General features: G+C 40.3%; 2 protein-coding genes across 2 annotated transcripts; one reads left to right on the forward strand and one right to left on the reverse strand.

Moving 5' to 3' along the window:
• Window positions 1-10,547: 10,547 nt before the first annotated feature.
• LOC4352522 (solute carrier family 40 member 2, chloroplastic-like) lies at window positions 10,548-15,154 on the reverse strand. Its single transcript, NM_001423573.1, has 14 exons — window positions 14,797-15,154; window positions 13,972-14,176; window positions 13,826-13,889; window positions 13,414-13,538; window positions 13,245-13,334; window positions 12,952-13,131; window positions 12,681-12,755; window positions 12,400-12,501; window positions 12,197-12,305; window positions 11,976-12,122; window positions 11,791-11,897; window positions 11,593-11,706; window positions 11,193-11,497; window positions 10,548-10,887 (listed from the first exon to the last, which is right to left on the reverse strand). Exons 1-14 carry the CDS (start codon window positions 14,943-14,945, stop codon window positions 10,884-10,886), a joined length of 1,776 nt encoding a protein of 591 aa, NP_001410502.1. The 5' UTR covers window positions 14,946-15,154; the 3' UTR covers window positions 10,548-10,883.
• Window positions 15,155-20,235: 5,081 nt separating this feature from the next.
• On the forward strand, window positions 20,236-24,702 carry LOC4352523 (pentatricopeptide repeat-containing protein GUN1, chloroplastic). Its single transcript, XM_015764875.3, has 4 exons — window positions 20,236-22,410; window positions 22,858-23,071; window positions 23,823-24,007; window positions 24,180-24,702. Exons 1-4 carry the CDS (start codon window positions 20,462-20,464, stop codon window positions 24,439-24,441), a joined length of 2,610 nt encoding a protein of 869 aa, XP_015620361.1. The 5' UTR covers window positions 20,236-20,461; the 3' UTR covers window positions 24,442-24,702.
• The last annotated feature ends 1,866 nt before the right edge of the window (window positions 24,703-26,568 follow it).

Here is a 26,568-nt window from a genome sequence, read left to right on the forward strand (position 1 = left end):
AGCATCTTACATTCTGAAATGGAGGAAGTAATTTAACATGGCTAGCATTATTTGATTGTAGTTGGTGTAGGCTATTTTTTCTGTTGCAAACTTGCAATGTACTATAGAGATGCATCATACCTGCGTTATCTCTCAAATTGGAGGGAGATTTTCAGTGCACGCGAATCGTGAAAGTTTATTAGCACATGATTAATTAAGTATTAATTATTATAAATTTGAGAAATAAATTTATTTGATTTTTAAAATAAATTTTACATAGAGTTTTTTAAAAAACATACCATTTAATATTTTAAAAATGTGCTAACGAAAAATGAAAAAAAAAATTGGAGTTGATTAACTTGTACTTTGTGTTAATCAAGAGGGGTGTGAAGGTGAGACAGGTGTAGGGAAGCAATGTCTGCGAGTAATCGATGGATTGGTTGTCGGCCCATCCCCATTCTAGTACGGCCCACGTTAGGCACCGTCTTGCACTGTTATCATTGAAAGCTAGGAGTACAGGAGTAGGTTTAGTTCCTAAAATTTTTTCCCAAAAACATCGCATCGAATCTTCAGGATGCATGTATGGAGCATTAAATATAAATTAAAAAAAATAATTACACAGTTAGGGAGAAAATCATGAGACGAATCTTTTGAGCCTAATTAGTCCATGATTAGCCATAAGTGCTAAAGTAACCTATATGTGCTAATAACGGATTAATTAGGCTTAAAATATTCGTCTCACGGTTTTCAGGCGAGTTATGAAATTAGTTTTTTCATTCGTGTCTGAAAACTCTTTCCGATATCCAGTTAAACATCTGATACGACACCTAAAAATTTTCTTTTCGCGAACTAAACAGGCCATAAGCCAAAGTTACAAGACCATTGTTTTCAAACGTACGGCGTTGCTGATATTGAACTTAATGTTTAGCTGTTTCTCTTATTTAAATGTTTAGTGAAAATATAAGTCATACTTAAAATATCTTTAGTGATAACACAAATCATAACAAAATAAATATTATGTCGCCGTTTGAGGTCGCGATTCCGGTATTTGCATAGTATGGGGATTGTTGGTACCAGGGTATATGCGAGACTGAGGTAAAAGAGACGGAGACGAGGATTTTTATATAGGTTCGGGCCCCTGAATTGTCAGGTAATAACCCTACATCCTGTTGGCCGAAGCCGGTCGTTGCTCTTATTCATCATAATCATACTAGTACAATATTTGGGGTAGCATATCTAACTGTTGTCGACATGACGGTCTGAAGGTCTGACTCGTAGTCGACAACAGGGTAGTCTTCCTCCTCGAATCCGTGCTCGGCGAGATCAGAGATAGCGCTTTCGTCTCTCCTGACAGTATCCGGAGACACCGTAGGGGACTAGCCGTGCTTATCCCTGAAGTCGATATCTGGCGTCTTGTCTTGGCGTATGTTGGCTTGTATGTTGTGGCTTCTTTTGTTCCGTCCCGTCTATGGTGGGTGTAGATTGTGTAGATTGTCCGTGTATGTTGATTGTCCCCTCTCCTTCTAGGGGGTCTTGTATTTATACCCATAGGTGTTCCCTTGTCCAAGTAGAACTAGGAAAACTAATATGGATACAATCCGAGTAGTTCTTGTCATTTCCATGTAGAACTCTGGTTGTCTTTCCTTATCCGGAACTCCTCCTATATCTGAAGGTTGTTTCCGTATAAGACATGGTATGTGGTGGGTCCTGACGAGATTTAAACAACTACTATTAGGTATGTGGTATCCATAACCCTGACAGTAGCCCCCGACTTCAATGCAAATGAACAAATTTATATTCTCAACCGCAGACCTTGGAGTAACTGTTATCGAGCTCACGTAATCGTTCTCGATGAGTTCAGAGATAACGTTAGACTTCCTTTATCAGCCTCGTGCGGGCACCTAAAGGGTTTGTTTGAGTCAATCTCCGATGTCAACCAAGAAAGTACATAGCATACGACTAAGTCTCCCGTCTTGCCGTAATCAAGAATTTGGATTGAAGTAAAGAAATTTTATCTCGGCGGGTACACCATTTCTTCATTTCGTATTCCTTGTCGAGATCCCCCAACTGTTCTCGAGAGATCGAGAAGGTGCAGAGCCTGCGACGGAGCCTTGTTAACATTTGTTGTACTCGTCTTAGTCGATCTTGGTGTAGAACCATAGAGACATGGAGTCTTCGTCAATGTTGAATAGAATTTTCCTAAAATCAATACTCAGAAAAGAATATTAGATAGAAATAGCCCCCGAGTGAACGCTCAAAGGGTGACATGTTATAATATATATGAAAAATTGAAAATGAATTAAATTTACAGACCAATGTTTTGTGTATGAGCATCTTCTCTTTTACCGACTTCGATCAGTCAGTTTGGTGAGTCATACACTCTCCCTAGCCCCTAGCCTTGTCGTCGGAGAATCGCTCTCGGAGCATAAGGCTCTTGGGCCCTTGAACTGCCTTGGTTGAACAAGCATTGATCCTAGCCCCCAGCCGTGAAGTTGGAAAACCCAATTTCCGATTACACGGCTTGGTTAATACGTACGGCGAGAACTCTTACATGACCAGATCTTACATGGTCTTTTGTCTCTACAGGATCCGACAAGGCCTTATCGGCTCTGGGCGTCCCCAGCCAAAGTTCCCTTAGGTTCCTCGGAGGCCTTGTCAGGACGGCGTAAAGGGACATGAGGATAGGTTTCAACGCTAGGTATCGTCGTGGTAAGGGATCTCTGGGTAAAACACTTGGTGATATTGTGTACCTGATATCAACTTTGTTGGAGTAGAGGTAGTGGGAGGATCGCTACACCTCTGGTCAAGGACCAGTTAGTAGTCGTAACTTGACCACTTGAAGTAGAAATAGTGGGAGAATCGTTACACCGCTGGTCGAAGACCAGATAGTAGTCGTAACTCGACCACTTAAAGTGGAAAAAAGTGGGAGAATCGCTATACCGCTAGTCGAGGACCAGATAGTAGTCGTAACTCGACCACTAGAAGTGAAAATAGTGGGAGAATCACTACACCGCTGGTCGAGGACCAGATAGTAGTCGTAACTTGACCACTAGTAGTGAAAATAGTGGGAGAATCGCTACACCGCTGGTCGAGGACCAGATAGTAGTCGTAACTCGACCACTAGAAGTGAGGCGAGAGAGATCACTACGCCCTACTGGTTTGAGAACTAGGACTAGGAATCTCTCAGTCACCTATAGGGGCGCTAAAGTTGGTTTATTACATGTGCATATCATATAGCCAGCATGACTCACATACCCAACTTATAGCATATCCGGATATCCGCTCGCAATCATGTCGGGTGATCAAGCCGATGACGTTCGCGAGAATTATCCATTAACAACCTTTTCTCGAGTAGTCCAGCCATGGCCGGTGCTATGAGATAGGTCGTCGGTCTTCGTTGGTGGGTTGGGCGCGACGACTCTGCATTTGTCGAGATCGTTCTCGATAATGCGGTGTACTCGACCACAACCTACTCGAGTGCTCAATTGTTCCTGAAAAAATATTTTCTAGAAGACACGATATATAGCAGAGAATATCGAGCATGTACTCAAAAGACTGCATAGATCTTCTAGTATTATTAGGATATAACGAGCAGATGAAATATCAGGCATTATGCAAACCGTAAACAAGCATGATTTATACGGAAGGAAATGAAGCGAGCCCCCAGCGTTAAACCGTAGTCGATTTAACATCGGGGACACTCTTGCAATATATATTGTACAAAAACATGCTCTAGGTAAACATAATAAATTATTAATCTGACAATGCTGTATGATCTGAATAGGTACAATAAATTACATATAAAATATTGCGTACCTTTGTAGATATATGCCGGATATATCTACGGAATTAGTAGATCAATTTAAAAAATTAATCTTACTAAATACCTGTAACATACCGAAAATTAGCTATTTTCTAATCTTGCATCATGCCGGGTCTTATGTTCTTAATAACCTTCTAAATCTAGGAAAATATAATTAGAGAGAGACCTCCTAAAACTAACTCGCATAAAACCTCTTCTTTTATTTCTTTGTGATTCTCTTTTAAAATTTATCTTGAGATATTTCTTTGATTTGGTTTTAATTTAAAACCTTCTTTCGACTAAAATTCTTTTATTCAAATTTAGTTTGAAAACCCTTTCTATTTTTACGAATTATGGTCCAAGAAAATATTCCAAACCAAATCCTTTCCAATTCCAATTTTATTGAAATTAATTGTTAGCCCATTCTTTGATTCTCGATCCAAATATCTAAATTCCTCCTTTTAATCTAGCCACCAATTTAATCTCTGTGGCTTGATTTCCTCTTCGGCACAAGAATAGTATTATTGCAAATATTGTGAATAATTGCTCTTGTGCTAAGAAAATTCCAACTTATACTCTTCACTCAACTTCCCCTTTTAGCCACAAATATACATAATACCAATTTTAGAATTCAAATCCTATCTATTCCCTTCAACTAATTCCTTTGTATATTCCCAAAAATGTTTTGAGGAATATTATTAATTTCCCTTCCTATTTGAGTGCTTCCAAATAAATTCCCTCAAACTCCACCTCCAAATATTGCACTCAAATAAATTAAGAAATCTCTTTTATGAATTCTCTCCGAATTCAAATTCTTTGCGAAACCTAGCCATCCAAATCAATTATTCAAATTAGACATCTTCCTTTTTATCATTGGGCCGAAACTCCTTTCCTTCTTCCTTTTTGGTCCAATCCTTTTACCTTCTATTTCCTCCTCCCTCTTGGGCTGCCGGCCCAGCTAAGCCGAGCCGGCCCAAGTCGGCCCATAGCTGAGCCGCCCCTCCTCCTCCCGCAAGCGCGCGTGCCGTGCACGCGCACGCCGCCGCCAACGCTTTCCGTCGTCACGAAGTAATCGGCGCCGTCTTTTCTTTCTTCACGCCAGCGTCGCCGTGGTCAAGCCGTCGACCGCCTCCAGAACCGCCTCTCCCCACCGCCCCTCTCCCCTATAAATAGCCAGAGAAACCTCCCTCCTTTTTCCATCCATCCGAGCTCTCTCTCTCTCTCTGTCTTCTCTCTACCATGACCGGCCACCACCATTGCCACCGGCCGATCTCCTCTTCCACAGCCCTACATCCCAAAACCTTGCGCCATTAGCTCGGCCTCGATGAGGTGAATCCATTTTGCCCCTTTCCCCCTTCTCTCCCCCTTTGAATCAAGCCATCACCACCACCATCCATGTCGGCCGGAGGTAAGCACTTGCCGCCGCCGTTCCGGCCTCTTCCCTCACTCCCTTTGCCATACGACTGCCTCCTTGGGTGCGCGTCTCTCGGGAACATGTTTCCCCGTCAACGTCGTCGTTCCCCGCCAACTAGAGCACCGGCGCCCCTCCTCTCCCTCTTCTCTGTGTTCGGCTGGAAGAAGAAGCAGAAGGAGAGAGGATACGGGAGGAAGAAGAAGAGAAAAAGAAAAGAAAAGAATCTCCCTGACAGGTGGGCCCATCAACAGTAGCCTTTCATACTTTTCTAGATTTAATTCAAATCCCAATCTTTAGAAGCCCATATCTCCTAAACCGTAGATCCGATTCCGATGAAACTTGGACCTAAATTCATCTAAATTCAAAAGCTACATTTTGATATCAAATTTGCTATTTTACTATTTGAAATTCCTTAATGCCATTTGAATTTATATTTGACTTTCAAATATTTCCTTTTTACCCAAAATTACTCTTTAGCCACTAAACAACCACCGTTTGGAACTTTACGCCTTCCATGAGGACGTTCGCATGGTCTACTGACCTCAACGTCGAACTGTTGGTTGTAAAGTTCGACAAAACTCAAACCTAAGGTCGAAGTGTTGCTTCTGACACCTTACGCCTCAATGCGTATAACTGAGCAGAGCTTCACTATTCCCTCGACCTCAGCTGTACACCGCACAGTTAGCTTTTAAGCTCTGTGTGATCCTAGCCGCTCCGTCGCCACCCACGGTTGTCGGAGTAACACTTCCACCCCGCTAAACCTACACAAACTTCCTATCCCTCTAGCCGTTATATTGTCTGTTGACATCGGCTAGACATCAAACCTAGTCATCATACTACCCAATTCTAATGACGACTAGCAAACACCCAAATCCCAGCCGATATTCATCCTACCTCGATATTGGCTTAATCAAATGAAACTCTAGCCAGCCAGCCTGCTATCCAAACTCCATACCAGCCATTTACCCTCCAACTACCTATAGCTTAAACATGAAATACGAGCCGATATGCTATCCTATTTTAGCATCGACTCGAGAACAACTAAACCCTAGCCACTATTCCACCAAAGCCTAATCTTGATCCCCTCTCCAACCTAGCCTCCAACCCCTTAGAGCCTACACATAAAATACTAGCTCAATAACCCATCAAGGAGATAGTTATACCCCAAACCTAGCCTTTCTCGCGCTTCATCGTTTTCTTGCTATTTTATGGCATTTATTCAATTTGGTTCTTCCTTTTCTTTAATAGAGTCTATTTTATTCTGGATGGCAACATGTGGCATTTCGAGCATCGGATAATCAGGTTGCCTATCTCGGATTTATTTGCGTTGGAGCAAGGCAAGTTATTATTCCTCCCCTTGAGCATAATTACCCTATATTCTATATCTCTTTTCTATGCATTAGTCATTCATGATTTTGAATGCATAACCTGAACATATAGCAAACCAGATATGCTAGCTTTTGCTTAGCCCTGCCTAGTTAGATTATGCATAAAATTTAATGAACTTAGATTGGGACAGTACGGTAGAAACGGTTGATTTCCGGGTGGCTAGTAATGTTCCAACCGACATAAGACTGCCAAGTACATGTGAAGAACATACGAGTACGACCGCAATCCTCGTATGGGCATAGACCTAGCTGATTAAGTTATCTAGCAAAGATGGTACCTCTGTATAGTGGTTCTTCTTAAGTCCTCGCGCAGGAGGCAAATTTATGCCGCGAAGGGCAATTGTGATATTTACCGAGGCGCAAGTAAATATATGAGATTTATTGACGTCAACTTGTTTGTGAACCCTGATTGCGATGACATGGTGTCATACAATCAGTTCTCTCTAAAGACCCCGGGAACGCCAGAACTCCTCTCGCTGCTGATAACGTTACGTTCAGAGCACATGGGGATTATAGTTCATGGAACAGGTACCACTGATGTTAGTAACCAAAAAGCTTTGCCATGACAAGGCTAATGTGTTTGGCACGTCATGGATTGCGGGTAAAGCGTACATCTACTGCAGTATGAATATTCTCAAAACTATTCGAATAGCCGTGCTCGCGGTTATCGGGCATTGGGACTCACAATGGCATCTTGGTTAGAAACTTAATTCCAAACTTTATTAAATATTGTTGCATTTAAAACATTACAGGCTTTCTCCCTCTATATTCTTTGCTTTCTGCAAGTAAACCTAGCTCTACACAAATATTACCATTTCATCTATTCATTGTTGATTAATATAATAGCTTGCTGAGTACGTTGTACTCACCCTTGCTTCAACCTCCTTTTTCAGAGTCCATTTGATGTTCTTGCCGAAGTCAGGAGTTCAATCACATAAGTTAATTCCCTTTTAACTTAATCTTCAAGTTTAGGTTATTTAGATGGTTTAAGTCTATAGTAAAACAGCAGAGTTAGGTCATTCTAAAGCTTCTGTTGTAATAGTTAGCCACAATCTCGTAAACACCCTATTACTTTATGTAATAATATCTCCTTCAAAGCTATGTCTAAACGTATGCAAAGACGATCCAGATTGTTGAAGCTGTATCAACTTATTGATCCAGGGCTTGATACAGTTAAACATGTCGGTTTCCGAATCATTAGTTTTGGGATCCGACAATACCTTACTGCGTACTCGTTCGACATCATATGATCTGACGTCTTTTGGTACGCCACGTATCTTGAGGTTTGGTCGATCTTGAGAGATCGAATTGTTGATGACGATGGTTTCAATCTCGTCGGGAGACATACTCCGGTCAGGTTGGATCTCCCCACAGCGAAGTCGTCGAGTAGCTTGTTGTCGGAGAATCCATCTCTTAAACCCATCTCGTCGAAAACCTTTAAGCACCAAAAATCCCCCTACCTGGCGCGCCACTGTCGACGTTTGATGTCGCGATTCCGGTATTTGCATAGTATGGGGATCGTTGGTACCAGGGTATATGCGAGATTGAGGTAAAAGAGACGGAGACGAGGATTTTTATACAGGTTCGGGCCCCTGAATTGTCAGGTAATAACCCTACATCCTGTTGGCCAAAGCCGGTCGTTGCTCTTATTCATCATAATCACACTAGTACAATATTTGGGGTAGCCTATCTAACTGTTGTCGACATGGCGGTCTGAAGGTCTGACTCGTAGTCGACAACAGGGTAGTCTTCCTCCTCGAATCCGTGCCTGGCGAGATCAGAGATAGAGCTTTCGTCTCTCCTGACAGTATCCGGAGACACCGTAGGGGACTAGCCGTGCTTATCCCTGAAGTCGATATCTGGCGTCTTGTCTTGGCGTATGTTGGCTTGTATGTTGTGGCTTCTGTTGTTCCCTCCCGTCTATGGTGGGTGTAGATTGTGTAGATTGTCCGTGTATGTTGATTGTCCCCTCTCCTCCTAGGGGTCTTGTATTTATACCTATAGGTGTTCCCTTGTCCAAGTAGAACTAGGGAAACCAATATGGATACAATCCGAATAGTCCTTGTCGTTTCCATGTAGAACTCTGGTTGTCTTTCCTTATCCAGAACTTCTCCTATATCCGAAGGTTGTTTTCGTATAAGACATGGTATGTGGTGGGTCCTGACGAGATTTAGACAACTACTATTAGGTACGTGGTATCCATAACCTTGACATATTCATAGCTAATTTGTTAATAAGATAAATAGTGAAACTTCATGTCCATCGTCTATTAATCAAAGGTAATTTTATACTTATATTCTTTTTCTTCCTAGAAATTTATTAATTCTAAAGTTAAGGCTATGTGAAAAGAAAAACTAAATTAATTATAAAATTAACTTCTAAAACGAAAGCATAAGTGGTGTGGTGATGGAGTCGTGGGTGTATGACTCCATCCACTGGGTGCTCATGAATATTGCGCATATGTATGTGGACTTTTAACATGATTTTATAAAATTGGAGATGCGTTGGTTTTCGTCTCTTTTCTACGTGGTTTAGTTAGGAGGCGCACTCGCGCGTGTATGTGTTGTTGTGTGTAGTGGTGCATGCGCATCTGCGTCTACGTGTAATAAAAAAATAACTTCTAAAATCTTTTTCTTTTCTTGGAATTAACTTCTAAAATTTAAAATTGGTCGTGGCTCAAACAAACTGGCACTTAGCTAGCCACTCGAGTAGGTTGGACGAGAAAAGGTTAAAGAAAAAAATAGCGAGATTAAACGTATGAAAGAGCGAGAAAAGTCTGTGTCCGTGGGTATTTCATCTCACATTCTCACCCACTTTCTAAGTTTCTATCTTCACGCTATCAAAAAAAAAAGTTTCTATCTTCACTGTTCACTCTTACGGTGAAATCCATGAATGTTGGAAGTCTAGTGCAGTGGTGAATACCTTTGTGGAATTTTGGACAATGGAACGTTCACCAAGACATTAGTTTTTTTTATTATTAATTACTTGTATAAACTTATAAAAAATACAACAAAGTTAAAATATTTTGAGACCTTTTCTTTGGACAAATCTAGCCCTGCTATTTTCAAGAGTTCAATAAAAGTATTTAAAATAAAGAGATTTTGATGATTAAAGTTTTTAACATGTGTATTGCATGCAACACAAAATACCATCCCTCATTTCTCCTCACGGCTGACAGATTCCAAGCATTTTTTAGCCTTGAAATGGTCACAATTTTCACTGAAGACACCGAGCCGGTTAGTATGAAGTGGGTCCACTCCTATGTTCTTATGCTCATATCAGGTTTCACAAATGTTTGATTAACCAGCTGATCCATAAGCTCCATGTTGGCAGTATTTCAGTTGGTTAAAAGAACAAAAGCCCATTTTACTCCTCCAAACTAATTCAATGATCTAAACCTCCTAAAGTATTATTTAGCTCATTTTACCTCCAAACTATTAAAAATGATTCACTTTACTTCTTAATAATATTTCTCTTGTTTTAATCTCCATACAAGTTTTATTTTAAGCTAAAATTTGTTAGAGCATACTAGACGGCACCAGTACCAAAGTTTAAACAATATTCAGTTTTTTTCAGGGCCGTTTGCTTGAACTTTAAAAATCTTGATGTTTAAACCGGTGTTAAGTAATTCCAACCTACATAAACAGTGAAATTTCTTTAAAATATGTTAGGATGTACCCCTCCGTCCAAAAAAAAATCAATTACTAGCTATGAACCTGTACACATGTAGGAATTGGTTTTCTTGGGACGGAGCAGTAAGTTGTAACACATCTAGCATCCTACCAAATTTGCAGTGCAAGATATGACTTAAATGCAGAGAAATAAAGAGAGAAATAGTGTTTATCAGGGGAGGAAAGTAAAATATTTTTAATAATCCGGGATGTAAAATTAGAAAAAAAAATTGAAGTAAAGTGGACTTTTTCCGTTGCATATCTGTGTGTACTGTGTGTGTGTGTGTGTGTGTGTGAGAGAGAGAGAGAGAGAGAGAGAGAGAGAATGCTATTGATTTTGTTATTGCAACTGATTGTTATGGTGCTCTACATCAGCTACAAGCCTACAAAAAACAACTAAGCCCATGGTAGATGAACTGTACAGCATGTGAGGTGAAAAAAAAGGGTGTACAAGTTGAATTCTACGCATGGCTTGGGCTAATAGTAACAAATGACTGTATCCTAAGTGTATATTGTATTGAATCAAAATGTCACAGCGTCTTCAGGGCATTGCAGAGCCCTCTTCTGACGCCAAGCACACGCAGCATGTGATGTAACTTTCCCAGCTACTTTAGAACATGCCTTGTTCATTATCTGCAAGATGAGATAGTGGTGTTTTCTGTAAGTTTCACTTCTATGTAACAGAAGCTCTATCCAACAATTGAACTATTGAAGTGCCATCTTAGATGATTGTCATATGGTACATTTCTTTGTGCAATGAGCGAATGGCGATGTAACGTTTGATATTTGTAATTTCAATATTCAAGATCATATGGTAAATTGGGAAAAAGAAGTGGCACAAAGTTCTTGCTACGTCCAGTATGGAAGTCAAATACTCTGAACTCTAGTATCTTTCTTAACAAGGTGATGGCATGAATGGTGTTTTTTTTTTTACTTACATTGGTTCAACTTGGAAATGGGGATCAAACATGAACAGTTCCCTCTGCTCATCTGTAGGATTTCCCAACCACTGGCAGAACATCCATGCCGCACCAGCAACCGATGACACGGATAGGATTGCCAAGAAACCGAAATGAGAAACGTCGTTTGCGATGATGGCCATACCAAGCATGACTAGTTCTGCAAGGCTTGATATTGAGACCTCCATTCCACCAATAAGATTTGCTTTTGATGCAGGAACACCTGTTTGGAGAATCTGTGTACCCACAACATCATATGACATGTGCCCCAACCGAGATAATGCCTGCAAAAACAACACGGAACATGCACATGGATTAGTACTCTAATTTTGTTAAAAGTCTATCGAATTGGAACAAGTTTCAGGGATTTCGTCCTCACGATAGCAGCCAGGAAGATAAGTAGAGGTGTCCTCTGTGAAATAGAACCAGTCCAATACACTACGAGAGCGACCGACAAGAGTGAAGCTTGAACTATCAATCCAGCTGCTCCTGCCTGGTATAACATAAGACAGTTGTGTCAAATTATAAATTTGTAACATAATATAAACAAACGAAAATAAGTAAGAATAACTCCAACCTTTAGAATTCCAACTCTTTCCACCAAGCTTGAGGAGATGAATGTCGCAACAAGGCCCATGATAGAACACAATCCACTAAAAGCACCAACAATCGACGGACTAATACCTATAAATTATCAAAACAATTATGCTGTTAAGAGACTTTTCCAGAGTTGCAAATTTGAGCAGGAGTAGTGAAACCTACCACGATGCATCAATAGCGCAGTCATTATAGCACCAGGAGCAAGTGCTACATTGAAATTTAGAAACACGGTAGCTACACTTGCAGGTAGAACTGTTTGCTGCTTATACTCATTCCAGCCATTTCTGATAGCACTCAAGCCATTTTGAACTGAAGGTTAAAGAAAGTATTAGACTCTACAGAAGTGAAATGAAATAAGAAACTCAATCATCCAAGCTCCTCACCAATCTTACGAACATCCAATAGATTGGCACAGATAGATTCTTCACTCGGGGTTCTAGAGGAATCAAGAGCATGGCAGGAGAATCTGTTAATCAGTTGACCCAACACAACCTGAAAGTCCATGTAGAATCTAGTTAGTGTACTGCATCTGGTTGTTCAAGTTTTAACTTAATTAGGAAGTACTACTAAGGAACATGAAATATACCAGGACAGGGAAACTGCATATCATTAGACCACAAGCAATCTTCAAACAGGTTACTGGATGATATTTGGACAGCAGAAGGCCAAAAACTGAAGCACCAACAGTCTGTAACCATACTAAACTGGTTATGCAACTATAACTTGTCAACTCAAAATAAGAGATTCCATAAAGCGGTTACTAAATAAACCATTAAGATAACAAAATCAAGCAAACAGTCTTGTGGCCTGCTCCCATAATTAAAGAATGTGCTCATATGAAGCTTGAAAATGTTAGAAACATCTCACCTCACAAACAAGATCAAGTCGATTAAGCACAGCGTTAGCTTGAGCTAATGCAACTGGCCTGTTAGTTCCTGCTAACTTCATAGAGAAAAAAAAACAAGGAAGAAAGCTGATCAGACCCAACAAAAGACAGCTAGCTATTCTAAAATCTGAAGTGTCTTTTATGATGTCAAGCCTTCCATTTCAATTTTGTTTCTTAGTTCCATTTCATAATATGGATTTTGTACAATGGGAATACACAATCTATAAAATATATCTGGATAAGTAACCCTACCAACACAACCCAGTCCCGCTCCATAGCAACTCCTAGTGCCAATCCTGCAAGCCTTTCAATAGCTCCAGCTGCCACTAGTGCGATAAACCAAGGTTTGAGAACTACGGCGGACGTAGATGCATGGGTCACATTCTTCATAGCATAGATGACCATTGCAGCTGATATCAACTGAGTGGCTACCTGACAGAACAGGTTGCACACAGAACAGGCATGAATACAGGATTTTTGCAACTCCGATATAATCTAATTTGGCTTTATATCATCCAGAACATAAGGAAAAAAAGGACGAGTACCTGGACAGCATTCAACCCTGTGTACATAGGTATTCGAGGGAAATGATCCATAAGTTTCCCTACTATTGGTGCCCCAATAAAGACTGAAAGCTGGATATCATAAAACAAATTAGATTATTGAAACAAAAAATATTTCTTGAATTTAGTCACTTAGTACTGTGGCGAATACCTTTGTGAAGAAACCGACAATAGCCACAGGCAATAGGCTTGGATGGAGAATTGCCAGTGCAGCAGGCCAAGCAAAATTCCAAAGTTGTTCCACCAAGTTACCAAATAAGTAGCTAGCGTATAGAGCTGCATCAATCATACACGATGTTTAAAGGGTCTTCAAAACTCCATGCTAGATATTATATTATAATAGTAAAAATAAATTACTGGAGGTCAGCTTTGCTGCTTCAGCCAAGAGCTAGGCTTTGAAAATATTAACTAGCTGCCAATTATGAAATATTAAAATAGACTAAACAGTAGATATTATGGTTACACAAATCCATTTCCATCAAAAAAGAACTGTGCAGTGAAGTGAAGGCACTAAATAGTGCAGAAAGATAATCCAGTGACATGATCCAGAAATTCTCACGCACCATATAATCCAGCAGGGTGGGCAGGGGTGGCCGCTATAGTATGTAGCTCACCCTCAGACAAGACCTACATCACAAACAGACTGTCACAAGAGTACAAATAAAAATGGTATCTGACCAAGAGCATCGGGAAAGAAAGAAGATCATACGGGTAGCTCTTCAAAATCAGTAGAATGGGAAGCACTCTCATGCAGGGGAAAAGGACTAGCATCCGGAACATCTCGTAGGTGTACAACTGGAATGGCGCAGGCTGGCAACAATGGTGGGTGATCATCTAGAGCCTCTTGTTCACTCGTATGACTAACATCAACCTCAACATTTGTGATGTAACACCTTGGGACAAAATTGCTTAACCTGGCAAAATAGTAACCAGTCATTGATATTTTGCCAAATCCTAAAATTAAGAGGCACTCCAAGTAAACATTGTTTTGCGATTTCCACGCTGGTTTAATCATCACAAGACCAGAACAAAAGCAACATACATTGTCACAAGCTCAGTCCACTAACCTAACATACATCAAAATCCAATAAAGGGTTTAATGCTGAACTGATTCACATTCACAATCAACACTTAAAACTAAATCTGTTAAGCAGCATGAGTGACCAATCACAGACATACCAACCACACTTGTTATTAGCTAATTTTACCCTATATCATAAGGTCACCATCACAAAGGTCTGAACAAACCAATGATAAGAAAAAAAAATCAAAATACCAACACCACTGCACTTCATAGCTCCCAAAGAAGCGCAACCTATCCCAACTCCTATCTCTTCTTCACCACCACCAACAACAACAACACATGAATCTCAAGAAAGAACTTTCCGAACCACCAATCTTCCCCGGAACAAAAATTCTCAGGCAAAATCCCCACCATATTGCGTGCTGTTGCATAAAACTTAACTGACGCATCCAGGCTACGCTAAGACAGTAGTAACTAGCAAGCAAGCAAGGCAGGCAGGCAGCCACTCACCTGAGCGGCGGGGCGGCGTGGGGAGGAGATGAGCTGGCCGGCGGCCTCAGCCGTAGCCCGGGCACCACGAGGTGACACCGCCTTCCAAGATGACCCTGCGGCGGCGAGGCGAGGAGGGCGGCGGCGGCGGTGGCGGTGACCATCCCCATGCTGCTCCTCTACGGCGGCGGCGCGACTACTCATGCATGCAGCCTCTTCCGGCACCGGGCCGGGCGCCGGCGGCTGTGCGTGGGGTGCCCCAGAAGCTTCCAGAACCTTCTGGAATCCGCAGCCGCAGCTGGGTTTCCCGCCTTATCTTGATGAGGAGGGGAAGCGGGCGGCGAGCGTGTGAGCGAGGGCGGCGTCAAGTTGCCAATTTGGGGGGGGGGGGGGGGGGGGGGGGGGGGGGAGTGAGGAAGAGATGGCGAGAGGAAGGAGGAAGGCGATATGAGGGGGCATCGTGGCCGTCCGATCTTTGATCCGACGGTGGAGGATTCTCGGGGTTTTCTGTGATGGGGTTCGAGCGATGCCAAATTGGCAGCCAAGAGGCATTGTTTGTTTCAGAAATGGATATCCGTAGAATTACTTGCGTGTTGAAGAATGTCAAATTTTGAATTGATATTTTCATAGTCAAGTGTATGTCGATAAAGCTCTATCTCTTTTGGAGTTGGAGCTCAACCAAACAGTTTCAGATTCACTTTATCGAGATGTTTATTACAAACGTCGAATGTATTAAGTTCATCGGTAATGTACGTGTTTTTTTTAATTGATGACGTCATTGATTTTAGAGATATGTTTAATCTTTGTCTTAATAAATAATATTGTGCAAATATAAAAAATATAGGTAATGCTTAGAGTACTTTCTAACGATGAAACAGGTTACGAGAAAATAAACGATAATTATATTTTTTTTTAATAAGAAGAGTGATAAAACATATGTTCCACAACGTTAAACATGTGAAGTTTAATTTACTACTCCCTCCGTTCCAAAATATAATATTTTTTAGATACAAACTAAACATACAATTGTTTAGATTTTGTAGGATCGATGGAATATTAATTTTAAATGATTTAACAGGGGATACCAATGTCCCCTTCAACAGCCGATCTTTTCGTGTAAAAGGTAAAAAAAAGTAGTACATTATCCTTCAGTGGCTACAACTAAAAATATAAATAGCCCTTTTTTCTTTCACAGGGAAAGATGCATGATGGATACGAAAGCTAGTAGATTAGAGGTAGCCGGCATGCATACGTGGCCCAAGCTTCACCAGCGACCCGGATGTCTCCACGTATATGTTCGTGCCACTGCCTGCGATTCTCATTGGTTGCCAAAAAAAAATCTGATTATAAGTTATATTGGTTTATTATCGATCAGAAAATAATGTGTATGTAAAAATTTTATATATGTATTCTTAACGTATTAACAATCAATACTGAAAGAAACTATATTACAAATATCTTAAAATTAAAATTAAAATTTGCTTTATTTTTGGCTTTTTACAACCGATGGACTTTTTTTTTCTCTTTTCCCTTTTTTTTTTTGTGAAAGCTATGGATGGATGTGAACAAGAGAAAATCATGTACCCCATTGGTCTTGTACACGTGTGGTCTCTCGCTCGAGTGAAGTGGCTTGGTTACAACAAGGTAGGGATAGTTACTTTCCTCTGTGAGTCTATTACATAGATTTTAGACACATGGATGTAAACCAGTGGAACAAATTATCAGATGTACTATAACAATTGAATTTAGTAGGTCATCAGGGGAGAATATCAAATCAACTATAGCTTTGAACCAATCTGATTTAAGAAATACTCCCTATGTTTCACAATGTAAGTTATTCTAGTATTTTCCATATTCATATTAACATTAATATGAATATGGAAAATACTAGAATGACTTATATTGGGAAACGGAGGAGGTATCTTCTAGTGGTTAATTAAGTGAATACAACCGGTTGCTAACGAAGTATAACTCGTTGGTCACCACCTGCATCTTCATATTCATATTCTCATAGCTAAGCCTCATCGGGATCCTCATCACCACAATTATGTATGTTCTTTTCAAACACATCAATAGCCATGCATGAGGATTTTTGTTTGTGCTAGATAATTGTACCGACTCTCTATTAAACATGAAAATATCAAAACACATAAAGTTCGATGCTGCATATATATGTATATATATATACATATATATATATATGTATATATATACGTATGTATATATATATATACGTATGTATATATATGTATATATGTATGTATATATGTATATGTATATATGTATATATGTATATATGTATATGTATATATGTATATATATATGTATATATATATGTATATGTACATATATATATATATATATATGTACATATGTATATATATGTATACATATATATATATGTACATATGTACATATGTATATATATGTACATATGTAGATATATATATGTATATATATATATACATATGCATATATATATATACATATATATATTTGAACATATTAAGGGGAAAGATAATAATTTGCCTGACATGCTTTCTCGTTTACCTGAATTGCAGGTATGAAAAGATCAATGAATTACAGCGGAATTGAATGCTTCACATTTGGAGATGACAACAAGCTCAGAATATTCCCACCAAATTCATATAAATTTAAACCAAAAGACCATATAATCTTAGATGAAGTGCAAGAATGCATCTTGGATAATTTTTGGTACCAATACAATAATAAAATGGAAGAAAAAGGATATATGTTATCAATATTGAATAGCCTCTCTGAATATTTTCACTTAATAAACGGGTTATTAATGCCAGCTAATGAAGATCATGAAATAATCCAACAGAAGCCTATATATGTCGTATTTGATGGAAAGCTCCCAGGGGTCTATATATCTTTTGAAGAAATTGTGGCCCAAAAGATAGATGCTAAATTAATGGGAGGAATATCTTGGAAGAAATATAAAGACATTGATGAAGCACTAAGCCAGCCTAGAAAAATACTAGGAATAAATTATTATCTAGAGCCTGCTGCAAAAGAATATATTCAAAAATGCAAAAAAGCTAAAGGAAACAAGACTCCAGAAATACCCATTAAAACGACTATAAAAGAAGAAGGGTATTCTAAAAAACCCACATACAAGGAATGCCTAACAAAAGGAGTGGATCCATTAGATGGGGAATATATTGATTAGAAAATAATAGAAAATTTTGAAGAAGCCTCCCCACAATTAAAGAAGGAATTAAAGGAAGAAATACTTAAAGAATTAAAACAAGAAATGGATCAGAAGTTTGAACAAATAAAAAAGGCAGTAGATGAGAAATTATAAGTTTCTTTTTCTGATCTAGACACTATGGATCTTGGTGGTCATGGGCAACCAGATGAATAGAATTCTTTAAGCTAAATATGTTTTTCAATATATATTGATAATAGAATATCAACAATTTGGGCGTGGAAGAAGAATAAACGAAGATTTCAGAAGACTACTCAAGAAGGAATCCAGAAGGACACCCTATAAAGCATAAAGGAACAATATAGGGTGCGGTGAATGACATATCCCTGTGAATAATATAATTTTCGGCAACTTTCGGCGGTGAATGACATATCCCTGTGAAGAATAAAACTTTCGGCAGGAAAGGCCTCAACTTTAGCCTGCTCTCGTGAATCCACAGTAGCGAAGAGATAAGCAGGAGGCACAGACGACGCCACCCCTGACCTCTATAAAAGGAGGGGCCTGCCCAGCTGAGGAGAAAAACAACAACAAAGACACCATTCAGAGCAAAGCTTCCAAGCGCGCTCTCACCCTTCATTCCACCGTTCTTAGTAGTAGTGACTTTAGCCTACCTTGCATAGTATATTGAAGCAAGGAGTTGTGTTATAACGCTGTGTAAGGTAAGAACAGCTTGCTTGTACCTACCTTCGGGTTTCCCGAAAGGGAAAACTGTATGTAAGCTTATCTGTTTAATATGAAGTAATTTTCCTTAAGTATTCCTGCACGTTTGTTCTAGACAAGTGTTTATGCTAAGGACCCTATAGGAGAAACCTCTTCGGTTTGTTTTCGTTTTTAGCCTGCATCTTGCATAGGCGTCTGGAGAATCGGTATCCGTAGAGAAGTGTTCCCTTCGGGTGGAACTGCCTGGGGAGACGATAAACTCTTAGCTAGAATAAGTGTGACTTGGAATATCTTTTTAAGTTGCTTCTAAAAAGACAGATAAGTGAGGCATACGGTGAGTACCGAGTAGGACTTTACATCATCTGAAACAAGCTTCTGAGGCTGTCTAAGTAGGATTCGCCACCCTGCAAAGATCCTAAAGTTAAAATATCTCTCGAAGTGAACAGTATTGAACAGTAATTTGAACAGTAAACTGAATAGTAATCAGTCGAATAAACAGTAAACTGAATAGTAATCAGCCGAATAAACAGTAAACTGAATAGTAATCAACCGAATAAATAGTGTTTTTGAACAGTGTATATTGTCTGAAGTATAAGTGGTACATATACATACATACATACATATATATATATATATATATATATATATATATATATATATATATATATATATATATATATATATATATATATATATATATATATATGCATATATATATATATATATATACATACATGTATATGTATATACATATATACATATATATACATATATGTATATATATACATACATATATACATATATATATACATACATATATATATATACACACACACACATTGCCACTAATCTATGAAAATAAATAAGACTAGTGCATAAATTAACACTCTATCAAGAACACATGTTCTGTTCCCGTCACAATTCCTGCACCCTTAAGTAACTTGGTCTAAAACATAAAAACGATGCCACTCCTTAATAGAAAACCTATTGATTTTGTTAATAATAATAGTGGTAATAAAGAACCACTCAATCCATCCGGAAGAACAATCACAACATTTAGATTTTATTTGTAAAACATTGCACACTATTAAAATCTCAATAAAACCACACATTATTTTTTATTTATAATAATATATTAGACATCACCATTCCTTCAAAGAAAAAAAACTCAAGAAAAAAAATCCTTTTAAAAAAGTACAGAAAGTGCAGCCACCTGAAGATGACCCGAGTGGCCACAACATTAACACATCTCAGCAACTCAGCAGCCGCATCGCCCATCCAATGGCCACGCGGACCGCCACGTGGCCAACAAACCCATCCGACCTGGCCCCATCCTAGGGCCCCACATGTCATACTCCAACCCGTTCCCCCTTCCCCCTTCTCTCTCTCTTCCTCATAGTCCCCGAAGCAAACACCCCCACTCACAACCTTACCCACTCACTGCCAGTGGGGCCACACCAAAACTGGGCCCACATGTCAGTCACTTTGAGTAGAGCGAGTAGGGGTATTAAGTGGAAACATTGGGATTATTTCCTTTTTTCTTCCTTCTCTGCCTTGCTTGCTCGGGCGTCTTATCTCGCGGCGCGTTCTTGGTGGCCATCCAATCCAATCGAATCCGCGCGAAATCCAATCCCTAATCCCGCATCTTATCGTCCCAAATCATCGCCCCGAGGTTGGCCCCGCGATCTTGGGGTGAATTGGTGGCGGTGGTGATGTGGAGGAGTCCGTGATCTTGGTTGGTGGGGTTGGGAATTTGGGAGGTGTTTGATCGGGTTTGGGAGGAGTCCGGCGACGATGGCGACGCCGACGCACTTCACGCCGTCGCAGACGCACGCCGCGGCTTCGCACCACCACCCGTCCGCGGCGGCGGCGGCGAGCGCGGCGTCCGCGCGGCTCCACGCGTCGGCGCAGCCGGCGTCGGCGGCGGCGTCGGCGTCGGCCGCGGCGGCGGCGCTGTGCCCGCCGTTCCCCGCGGCGGGGGCGGCGTGCCCGCCAGCGCAGGGCCCCATCTTCGGCGGGGGGCCCGGGGCGAAGCCGTGGGTGGTGCAGCAGCAGCAGCCACAGCGCGCCGCGGCGGCGGCGCTGGGGCCGGAGTTCAGGCGCGCGCGCTCCACGAGGAACATCTCCAAGCGCAGCCGCGGCGGCGCGTGGGGCGCGCAGGACCGGGGGGGCGGCGCGCGCGGCGGGCCCTTCTCCGCCGCCGCGGGGCGCTGCGTGGAGAAGCTGCTCCGCGTGGCGCCCGACGACCGCCGCGCGCTCGGCGCGGCCCTCGCCTCCTCCCGCGGCGAGCTGGTGGCTCCCGATGACTACTGCCATGTCCTGCGAGAGCTCGGCGACCGGGACAAATCCGCGCTCCGTGCGTTCGAGGTGTTCCACGCCGCGCTGCCGCATGTCGGCAATGGCGCCGTCGACAAAGGCAAGCTCCTGACTGCTTCCATTGGTGCGCTCGGCAAGATGGGGAGACCAGACCTTGCAAGGAGAGCCTTCGATGATGGCGTTGCGGGGGGTTACGGCAACACGGTGTTTGCGCATTCGGCTCTAATTTCAGCGTATGCAAGGAGCGGTCTTGCGAATGAGGCCATGGGGGTGCTCGAGTCGATGAAAGGTGCAGGACTGCGGCCTACCACGGTGTCTTACAATGCGGTGATTGATGCGTGTGGTAAAGGCGGCGTCGACCTTAGGTTCACACTTGGTTATTTCCGGCAGATGCTGAAGGATGGGCTTTGTCCGGACCGGAAGACTTTCAATTCGCTTCTCGCTGCATGTAGCCGCGTGGGGCATTTGGAAGATGCCCGTGCTGTCTTTGATGAAATGATCCATCTTGGCATTGGGCGTGACATATACACGTACAACACGTTTATTGATGCCATTTGCAAGTGTGGAAACATGGAGCTTGCTATGCAGGTTCTGTTGGATATGGAAGCGAAAGGCGTTAAGCCAAATGTTGTTACATACAGTACACTGATTGATGGATATTCCAAGTTAGAGAAGTACGAGGAGGCACTCAAGTTGTGTGAAAAGATGAAGTCTATGAGAATTCAACTGGACCGAGTTTGCTACAACACCTTGCTGGCTATTTATGTGAAGGCAGGAAAGTATGCTGAAATTGCTAATGTCTGTGACGAGATGGAAGAGCTGGGGATTGAGAAGGACACTGTCACCTACAACTCTTTGATTAATGGGTATGGAAAGCAGGGACGCTTGGATATCGTTTCTATCCTTGTTCAAGATATGAGGAAACGGGGGGTAGCTCCTAGTGTATTAACTTATTCAACTTTGATAGATATATATTCAAAGGCAGGGATGCATGGAGATGCATTCAATGTCTACTTGGATTTTAAGGAGTCAGGCCTAAAGCCAGATGTTGTTCTATTCAGCTCTTTCATTGATACATTGGCCAAGAACGGCTTGATAGAGTGGGCTTTATCTCTGCTTAATGATATGACGGAGATGGGTATCAAGCCAAATGTGGTTACCTATAATGCAATAATCGATGCATTTGGCAAGTCAAAGGTTATGATGGAGGATGATTCTGAAGTTGGTGACATGGGTATTGTTGGGGTTTATGGTGGCCAAATTGTTAGGGTTGCTAATCCAGTGTCTAGAGGAGGGCGTTCTGCAACTGATGTCCGGATGAGGAGGTCACAGGAACTGTTCTTCATTCTAGAATTGTTTCAGAAGATGGTCCAGCAGGGTGTAAGGCCAAATGTTGTAACTTTTTCTGCAATCTTAAATGCTTGCAGGTACATCTTCGTCTTATTTTGTTAAAGTCTTTAACTCTAATGAGGTTCTGATCCTGTAGGTATTATTTAGTTATTTTGACAGGAAAAGAAAAAAGAGTATAACTCTCCTGGTGTTGTTCTTGTTGAAAGTTCAAAATTTTTTGCTTTATCATGCTTGAAACTAGAATACGTTTCCCTCAACAACTTAATAACTAATTTCAGTATGGAATATTTATTTTTTGTCAATTGTCAAACATTAGTCTTGTTCTATGACTTCTTTTTCTGTCTTAATACTACTAGAAAGGGGGTAGGCTGTATGTGTCTTCATGATCTCACATGCGTTTTATCCCCAAAAAATTGAAAACAGAAAAGACAAGCCTATGTTTATCTAGGAAACTAAGCTGTTATATCTGGTGTTTACATAGTCATATCTGGTGTTAACTGTTTGCTTTGATGTTGTTTTTGCAGTCGCTGTAATAGTTTCGAGGATGCAGCCCTGTTACTGGAACAACTTCGCTTATTTGATAACTTTGTCTATGGTGTTGCTTATGGTCTTCTGGTCGGTTCTCGAGAAGTTTGGTCACAAGCTCAATCGTTATTTAATCAGTTAGGACGCATGGACTCTCCAACATCCTCTGCCTTTTACAATGCTCTTACTGATGTGCTATGGCATTTCGGCCAGGTAGGATTTGCTTCCGAATCTTCTGATCACTAATATTTTGTGATAATCATAATTTCAAGTCATTGGTTTCATTCTAGAAGAATAAATAGTCTCGTGGGAGTGTTTGGTTAATACATTTAGTTTTCAAGTTTTTCTATTATTTTTCATCTCAATTCCTTTTTAAACACTTATTTTTTTCCTTTATTTGAGAAAGAACAATCTCAGTCTTGTCCTTGATTTACTTGTATTTTGGTTTTTTTTGCTAATATTAACTACTCCGTTTCATATTATAAGTCGTTTTGACTTTTTTTCTTAGTCAAACTTTTTAAGTTTAACCAAGTTTATAGAAAAATATAGTAGTATTTCCAACACAAAACAAACATATTATTAAAATATATTCAATGTTAGATTTAGTGAAACCAATTTGATATTTCATATGTTGCTATATTTTTCTATAAACTTGGTCAAACTTAATAAAGTTTGACTAAGAAAAAAGTCTAATGAGTTATAATATGAAATGGAGGGAGTATTTTTATTTGGTGCGAGTGACAACATGAAATTTCCATTGAAATTTGTTTTTGGACAAAAATTCTGTTGAAATCCTCTGCTGGTTTTTTCTTTTGATAACTTGGTGGGTAGTTATTTGAATTAAACTATCTTATGTAGAGCAGCAAGCATTGCTTGCCATGTGAAACCCCCTTTTAGTTATATCTGCAAGGATTATTCAGGTTGGTAATTATCATGACATATTTGTGTCACTGACCATTTTCAGAGGCGAAAAGCTCAGCAAGTTGTGTTTGAAGGGATAAATCGTCGTGTCTGGGAGAACACATGGGGTGAGTTTTGCTTGGACCTGCACCTTATGTCATGTGGTGCAGCTCAAGCAATGGTCCATGCCTGGCTCCTGAATGTGCGCTCTATCGTCTTTGAAGGAAGAGCTATGCCTGAATTTTTAAGGTGCGTGGTCCTAAAGTTCAAGAACAGATTTTCCTTCCTGTTCTTTGTCACATTGATCACGTGTCTGCAAGATATAGAGTTTCAGGATATAATATTTTTTGGTCTGGTTGTATGTTATTAAGCAGCTGTGTGCCTTTGTGCACTAAATCTAAGTTTCTGTACATCTCTACAGCATTCTTACAGGGTGGGGAAAGCATAGCAGGATTGCTGGTGCAAGCACCCTCCGCCGTGTCATTGAAGCACTGCTCAATTCAATCGGAGCGCCGTTCCAGGTGGAGCGGTTCAACATCGGAAGGTTCGTGTCACCCAGCGCTGTGGTGGCAGCCTGGTTGAGAGAATCGGGCACCTTCAACATCCTTCTCCTCCACGACGAGCGGGTTCAGCAAGCAGCCCCATCCAATCTGGTACCGAGGTTACAAGCCTTGCAGTTGTAGCAAAGCCCCATAGGGCAGGCTCGCCCTTCCTTGTAGTGTTGTATCTGTAATCCTTCCAATTCTTCTTAAGTTCATCTTCTCACTTTCAGAAAGATGTAGTTGTATCATAGGCGCAGCGGTTAGCTTCTCTTCTGCTAAAAAAATCTTACTACTGTCAGCCAGCAATGTTGTAAATTTTGGCAATTCTGCCTTTCAAACTCCTTTTCATCAAGAGGGGAAATTTCAAAGAATACCAGAATCCCTCCAAAGGTATCATCAGCATATCATATCACTTCCAGAGAGTCTGTTTCTGTTGCCATTGACAGCAGCAGTGTATGAGATGCAGTTAAGGTCTCCTGTTCTTCTGGTTTGTCTGATGAAAGCTACAGCGGCAATGGAATGGATGCTGCTCTTTCCAAGATGCCAGCTTTGCTCAAGATGCAAAGATATAATCTCTTCCAGGCGATTGGATTGAAGCATATATTCCATGGTAACTAATTGCAGAGAATCCAAACACCAAATAACAATCCAGGTTTTTGACAGGCCATCACATCATTTCACAGCTATTCCTTGCAATCCCCCTTCTCTTTTCCCCCCTTTTAAAAATTTAGGTTTTATACTGATGTTTGGATATAACAATTTTTACTGCAAATTCAGTGGATGCCACAATTATACTGAAAGATGAAGGTTTAGTCTGCGTTCTTCCCCCTTCTTTCACAACTTATATCTCTTATTTTTTACACGCACGCTTTTCAAACTACTAAACGGTATTTTTTTTTGAAAAAAAACATATTAATTTATTTTTAAGTTTTTTTAGACTAATACTTAATTAATTATGTGTTAATGGTAACACCATTTTTCGAACTCCGAAACTCAGCCTTAATTAACTTGGCAAGATTTGCAACGCGTTATCTATGGCAGACAAAAGTTCCTGACGCTTTGTCATGTTTTGTCTTGATTATTCACATGGCATTGTGATCATCGGTTGTCCCAAGTCATGATCCAGCTCACAAGAATTATAAAGAAGCACTAGAAGAATTATAAAGAAGTCTTTGGTTTTGCTCGCCGTGATTAGTTCATCTCTCGTCGTTTTCCTTTTATTTTAGACGACTGGGCTTCGCGTCTTCTTTTAAAGCTCCATCCACTGTTACTCCCCCACTGTAATGACATACTTCATCCACGAATAATATTTCTATATAATATATATAATTCGTATTGATTTAATAAGATATGTTTACATGTTCACCACAAATAATACTTTTATAATATACAGTATATAATTTGTATGGTCAAGTAATTTGAAACGGAATATTATACGTTTCGAATAAGATCTCTGGTCAATCTTTTAAACAATGACAATTAACAACTTTTAACGTACTATCTTAAACTTATCATATTTTTATAAACTTATTCTAATATATAAAATTATTATCAAAGTTATGTATAGAAGTCCGTAAAAACGTAAAACGTCATAGTATATCTTTGACTAAAGCGAGTAGTAATTTGTATTTTCTTCATGGTAGGTTATTTTTCAGTGGTTTGCATTTGGTTTGATTCCCGAAGGTAAAACGAATCTCTTGTTGACCTCCTCTGTCTTTTTTTATGTCTCCGTATTCCATAATTACATCCACGTACGCATGTTATCCAGTAATTGCAGTCATGGCTAGTCAATTAAACGAGATTTGGTATCGAGGGTCTATTTGAAGAAGTTTCTGGTAACTGCAGTTTCTCATAGAATCTATAGTTGGTAGAAGCTACTCCAAACATTTTAGATTTTCACCTAGATTAAAAGAATTTGTAATTGTAGAATTCATAAAATGAAATAGAAGCCAGAAGCTTCATACTATCACCAGCCGCTTTTTAGAATAAGCTCCCCAAATAGAACCTAAGACTATGATTGTTATATCTCCAAGCGCAAACAAGCAAACGCACTAATGTTAATTAAACATAGACACATGTGTTTTCATCCCGAGATAACAAAAAACTCGCAAAAAAGAAAGATATGCTTTGCTAATGTGAAAAGCTCGATCAAAAGAGTTGGTAGACCTAAAGAGGCCAGCTAATGGAGCGATGCCACAACTGCCACTGCAATTGTTCTTTTTTTTTTTTGGTGTTGGTGAAAAGATAGATTAAAGCAACTTTGTGGTG

Source organism: Oryza sativa, chromosome 12, assembly GCF_034140825.1.
Source record: "Oryza sativa Japonica Group chromosome 12, ASM3414082v1".
Taxonomy (NCBI): Eukaryota; Viridiplantae; Streptophyta; class Magnoliopsida; order Poales; family Poaceae; genus Oryza; species Oryza sativa.

Bases quoted from the DNA above. Each gene is read 5' to 3' on its own strand.
- LOC4352523 (XM_015764875.3), top strand. From the start codon at position 20,462: ATGGCGACGCCGACGCACTTCACGCCGTCGCAGACGCACGCCGCGGCT. The intron at 22,411-22,857 runs GTACATCTTCGT...TTGTTTTTGCAG, and splicing joins GCAATCTTAAATGCTTGCAG to TCGCTGTAATAGTTTCGAGG. The intron at 23,072-23,822 runs GTAGGATTTGCT...GACCATTTTCAG, and splicing joins TGCTATGGCATTTCGGCCAG to AGGCGAAAAGCTCAGCAAGT.
- LOC4352522 (NM_001423573.1), bottom strand. From the start codon at position 14,945: ATGGGGATGGTCACCGCCACCGCCGCCGCCGCCCTCCTCGCCTCGCCG. The intron at 12,306-12,399 runs GTATATTTCATG...ATGGACTTTCAG, and splicing joins TATGCAGTTTCCCTGTCCTG to GTTGTGTTGGGTCAACTGAT. The intron at 11,498-11,592 runs GTGAGGACGAAA...TTGTTTTTGCAG, and splicing joins TTATCTTCCTGGCTGCTATC to GCATTATCTCGGTTGGGGCA.